This window comes from Micrasema longulum, unplaced genomic scaffold (genome assembly GCF_059751315.1).
Source record: "Micrasema longulum isolate JH-2025_06_02 unplaced genomic scaffold, ASM5975131v1 h1tg001907l, whole genome shotgun sequence".
In the NCBI taxonomy this organism is placed as follows: domain Eukaryota; kingdom Metazoa; phylum Arthropoda; class Insecta; order Trichoptera; family Brachycentridae; genus Micrasema; species Micrasema longulum.
In genome coordinates, this window is record NW_028279081.1 from 81,220 (window position 1) to 87,176 (window position 5,957).

At 32.8% G+C, this 5,957-nt stretch overlaps 1 protein-coding gene across 1 annotated transcript; it reads right to left on the reverse strand.

The window, feature by feature from the left end:
• Window positions 1-371: 371 nt before the first annotated feature.
• Window positions 372-4,767, reverse strand: spict (magnesium transporter spict). Its single transcript, XM_088238495.1, has 3 exons — window positions 4,402-4,767; window positions 3,731-3,873; window positions 372-1,490 (listed from the first exon to the last, which is right to left on the reverse strand). Exons 1-3 carry the CDS (start codon window positions 4,616-4,618, stop codon window positions 858-860), a joined length of 993 nt encoding a protein of 330 aa, XP_088094621.1. The 5' UTR covers window positions 4,619-4,767; the 3' UTR covers window positions 372-857.
• Between the last annotated feature and the right edge of the window lie 1,190 nt (window positions 4,768-5,957).

Sequence of the window (5,957 nt, forward strand, 5' to 3'; positions counted from 1 at the left end):
CACAAAGGCCGCCATATATGTGACGAAAGATTCACTACTGGTTTATAAAATTGTGGAATGGATTTTTGTGCTTTATTATTTGCAGTATATGTTTTTTCAATGAGTTTTTAAAATTATTTTTTTTCTTGTAAGCCGCCATCGAAGAATATTCTCATCACATTCGATACTATGCAAGTCCTTTACTAGTTAAATATGTAGAAGAAACAGTAGTCTTCATCTGATTTTGTGTTTTGAATGCATTGATCATAGCCTCCTTAAGCCTGGCTATTTTCGATTTATACACAGAACTGTGGTTTATTTTACTTTTGAAATTATCTTGCATATATTTTGGTATCATTTCTTCTTTAAGGAAAAACTGATAAAAATAAAGGTTCCAAGGAAACAATTTTTATTTTCACTGATAGTTTTTTGTATAATTGTGCTCTTTTTGCCGTACTCACACCTAATATAAATTTTGTATTTGAAGTGGTTAAAAACAAAGTGGTTTTATTTATTTTACCACAAATAACCACAAAGATAGTGCTTTAAATGTAAAAAATAACATTTCAGTCTAACAAAAACAAATCATTTTAAGATTTTTAAAAATAAATTAAAATCAACAGTTAATATGGACAAGGTTTTCTATTCCTATAGTTTGAGTAAAATATGACAAGTTTTCATTCTTTAACCACTGTTGGTATGCATGATTTTTTATTAAATGTCGTTGTATAAAAAAATTAGCAAAAAAATATATAATGCTAATTTTAATAATCACATGTTTATACCTTTAAAAATTTATGGCAAGAATAAAAAAGTATAAATAGAACAATAAATCAATACAAATCGCCCAGCTAATGCGAATTTTTCGGCTGCCATAATTATCTGGAATCATTAGTTATCTCTCTTCTTGATGACGAATAAACATCTATAAAGTTTAAATTTAAATCTTTGAATGAATTTAGTAAGATTGTTCCTATAATAACTGTGAGAAATCCACAACCATTTCCAAGGAAATCGATTGAAGACATGTGCTCCCATTCTTTAAACATAATAGAAGAAGCGACCAGAACCAAAGTCGTAAACATGACATAGTATACTGGGGTCACCAAACTAGTATTAAATATATCTAAAGACTTGTTTAAATAATTCATTTGCATCATTATGCATATCACAGTAGCTATTATGAGCCCCCACAAAACCCAATTGTACAATTCATTCTTATCACTTTCGAACGTTTCTCTTATGGATATACCAATTCCCTTACAGAATACTACAGTTAAGCTACCTACTGCTGAGCATAATAATAAATAAACTAAAATATTCTGTTTTCCATACTTAGGTCCGAAGTAACAATGAATAGCAAAAGATACTAATAAAATTATAGATAAGTAAACTAAGAATAATGGCTCCTTTAATTTTTCTTCCAATTCTTCCAACGAATAAATCTGTTCTGATTTCGGAGAGTGAATAACAATGACAGTAGATCCAATTACACACAGAAAACATCCGAGCTGTAACAAAAAAAACATTATTTTAATTACGTGTACTGTAATTGTTTGAATGAATGTATTTTATTTTATTGAAACCATGGGTTAAGAATTCTCACAATCCTCAACTAATCATACATAGAATGAGTTATTCTAATTGAGAAATGGAAAGCCAATTTATACACTAGCAATAAAAGTGACAGAATGCTGTTAACTTGAATTTTGCAGAAATTTAAAATAAATTATCCTTCATCTTTTCTCTTCTAAGATCCTAAGGTATGTGTTACAGAAAACTAGTTGTTCTTCTCAGATGATGAGGTCCGATTGATCCTCCGTCCCTTGGGTGGTCTTCCAGGTGGACATTGTCCAGATGAGATTTCAATGGCTGCCGTGTACACAAGTCTGTCGCTGTTCATTCTGTCATATGTTCTCTCCGGTATCTTCGTCTGGATCTGATCCACCAACGATATCTTCTATTTCACATGCACCTCTAATTATAGTATTACGGATTCGGTCTTGGAGCGTTTTCCCAGTAATGGACCTTAAGACCTTCATTTCAGCAGATCTCAGAAGCCCTTCGGTACGAACAGGGTCGGCCCGCGCTTCCACAGCATACATCATGATGGGTCTCACATATGTCTTGTATATTCTGACCTTGCTATAAATACACATATCCTCATTTTTCCATATTACATTCCTCGGACACCCTGTCACAGTTGATGCTTTGTTGACCTGTTCTCGGACTTAAGTGTACAAATCGTTATGACTTGAGATTTCTACTCCAAGGTATCTGAAACTCATGACCTCATGAACTGGTTGCCTGAATACTGTAAGACTTTTTGTTTTGTTGACTGATATTGACATGTTCGGCCTTTGCGATACTATGTATACATACTATATATGTAAAAATAAAAAAGAATATCATAATTTGTGACAATTACCTCATTTAATAAATAGTGATTTAGTGCAGTAGTATTATATTAATTCCAGACAAATTTTAATTCCGTGGGTAGTGAGGCGGACTCCGGATCAGGAAGACTTGGTTTGAATCCCGTCCTACCACAACTTGTTTCCCATTTTTTAAAACTGTTATTTACTACTAAATAAAATGCCCCCACAATTGAAATATTTGGGTAAATCATAAGAATGCAAATACTTATTTTTATTTATAAAAATTATACATATTACTACTATAATTAATGTAGGTATGTTAAAGAAGTTACCACATTCCGTCACATATATAACTGGGGTGTATGTATGTATATCAACCACTATCATGCTAATTTATTACATGCAGGCCATAAAACTTATTTTATACTAGTCTAAACTAATTTATTTAAGAAAATAACAAATTCAGAGATAATAATTATTTCTTTTAAGTTAAGCCATCAGCAAATAAACCCATAAGCATGAACCAATTTTGTCCATCTCTAGGCATTTAGTACACAACTGAAACAAACAAACAAACCATTAACCCGTTTTCCTGTAGAGGTAAGCAGAGGGGATGTATAGCCATATCACTCTGTCTTTACACACAGACCTCGCTTTCTCTACATTTATACATCTTCTCATGCATGCGTGCAGATTTTTCCGACTTTCGACATGTCCATCTTCAAGTATTTGTTGTATTTGCTCGATCTTCATCCACCAATATTCGCATCATAAATCCTTTTAGCCATTCTTTCGCTCTTACATCCAAAAAAACGCAGTACTCCTTTCTTGATTTCGTTGACAATGCTTGTCTCAGCCTCACATTATGTACGAATCTCGGCATTTGTACACCTATCATATATAGTTTTACCACACATTCGCCCGAGAGATCGTATTTTGACAGCATTCAGTACACTTTCATCCTTGTTTTTTCAATTCCATACCTCACTCCCATACCTAAGGGTTACTACCAGGACTCCGTTGTGAACTGCTAATTTTGCCTCTTGCGACAAACATTTATTTGCCAAGGTTGATTTAAGTGCACCGTTCACTCTGTTCCCGGCACGCACCTTCATTTCAATATCTTTCTCAGTCTTGCCATCCCTAGTAAACATACTTCCCAGGTACACAAATTTCTCTACCTGTTTCAGTATAACCCCATTCACAGTGATTTCACATATAATTATACTTTCATCTCTTTCAAAAACCATCAAATTCGATTCATCAACATTCATCAGCAAATCGTTCCCTTTCCATACACCGTAGACTTTTGTCACTGAGAATTGCAGGTCCTCTTTATGGAACTGGATTATCAATTTGAGGAGCTGACTTACTTTCCCAATAAAATTCAGCCGTTCTTTGAGAAATTTGGATGATAGCACAGCTGCCACAAGAACACTCAATGCACCCAGCGGAGTGACAAGTGACGCGGGTGCGAAAGCATATGCTATGAAATTTAAAGCCTCTCCAGCTCCCACTGCAAAATGCAAACATTAAACATGTTAATACAATTTTTTATTTTTTTTGTTTAAACTTTTAATAAGTTATTTACAATTTGCTTTTGAATTCTAAAATTTTTATTTTAAACATATTTTTCTCTTTTTTCACTTTTGATTTTGCATTGCAGCATGCTTTATCTGTTTCTACATGTATACAAAAAAAGTGTTGTTTATTTTAAAATTATTATTTACTATGTTAGTACTTAACTATATAATTTTTGTAAATACCCCTTGGGTGTATTGTAAAATTAAATAAATACGCTTTTACTGATGAAACATAATAATATATTGAAATAGTTTAGCTGATCAAAGGAGAAAAAAAAGAAAAGTTTATATTTCGGGAGAAAAAAATTGAAATCTGATAACCAGAAGTAATTTTTAAAAATAATAAGACTTAATGTCTCAAAGTAGCATCCCTTTCACAAATAATAATAAAAAAATGTACTTTAATAAATAGACCAATAAAAAATACACGCTTTCATACAATATTTAATACAAAAACTTACTTGTGATTAGGCCCAGCCACCAGACCCAGTCTTTCAAGTATCTAAATCCACCTGAACCAGCTCTTAAATATCCCAGATTGCCCAATCGTTTTAAACCACTCTTTTTTATTATAAAACTAGACCCTATAAAAACGCTAGAGAGTACAGCGAGAGTTAGACCGATGACAAATGATTTTTGATCATATTTAGAAGAATCTTTATTAGTCGATGAATCCATTGTAGAGTGATACAAGTGCTTGAATTTTTACGAAACTGTTTATGAAAATAACTTAAATATCATTATGTTGTAACAGTTTCTTTTTTATATAGATAAAAAGTAAGTAAGATCTGCCAATACGTAAAAATAATCATACTTATTTAAACAAACCACGAACAAATAATAAGGTAACGTCATAATTCAGAATTCTGACGTTTAAAATACTGACCACAGATTAATACTGACCAGATACTGACCACAGATCATACAAAGACATGAAATATTAACCTTACACCATAGACTAAATATATGATTCTTCCTTTTCACCTCCCAACTCAGGTGTTCTGACCAATATAATATTATATAACAGCACAAGAGCGGCACTGCGCTACGCGTCGCGTCAACACGAAATTTAAAACAACATTTTTACTGTTTTGGATTAAATAAACCATACTAAAACTGTACTACATTGCGTGGCACTTCTTACAATTTTTTTTCGCGCAGCGCCCCTGAAATTAGGCACTAGTATCTTAATTTTAAACCTGTTCAAAAAACTTTAGGTCAGCTGAGTCAGCGCGTTAGCGGTGATTTGGTGAACCATTGTGTGAGCCGGTTTAGAACTCCAGCTCAATTATTTGAGGTACAAGCTGACCTGCAGCTCAAAAAATAATCTTGAATTACCCATGCCTACCTGAAATTCAGCGTCACTGTAGTACGATTTGACCTTTATATTCTATCGACATTTTGTGGGTTGTGGTTTGCGTTTTTTGCATAAAAAAATATTCAATGAATGTCAACTCGAGGCAGAAGTTATCATTATATATATTTTAAATTAATGATTATTTTCTTGAGTTTCTGTCAGTCTTTATAACGTAAACGTTTCACTATCTACACCCTACTCTGCTTTATCAATATATCTCATTTGTCTAACCAAAAATACACGCCATTATCTTATATTATAACATGTACGGCAATTAACGCCTAACGCCGATATTCTTGAAAAGGAGGCACAAAAAAGTTGACTTTTGACAGAAAGGTCTGGAGAGACTTTGTGGGCTCATTTTCAGGTGTGAATATGTGCATATTTCGAATATTCAACACTGCCTGTAACCAATAAAATATTATTTTCTTATTCGCACCCAGTGGTGCATAGGATACTATGCACGATTCAAACATACATGGATAAAATACAAACCACTGTACTGCTTTAAAACGGTGAATTGAGGATTATACTGGAAATGTCAGAAGAGTACGTAATACTCTTTTTTTTAATTAGGTAAAAAAAAGTGCGGATATTTCCAACACCGATATATATATAGATCGGTGTTGATATTTCAGATTCACGACTGATTTCCCTTCT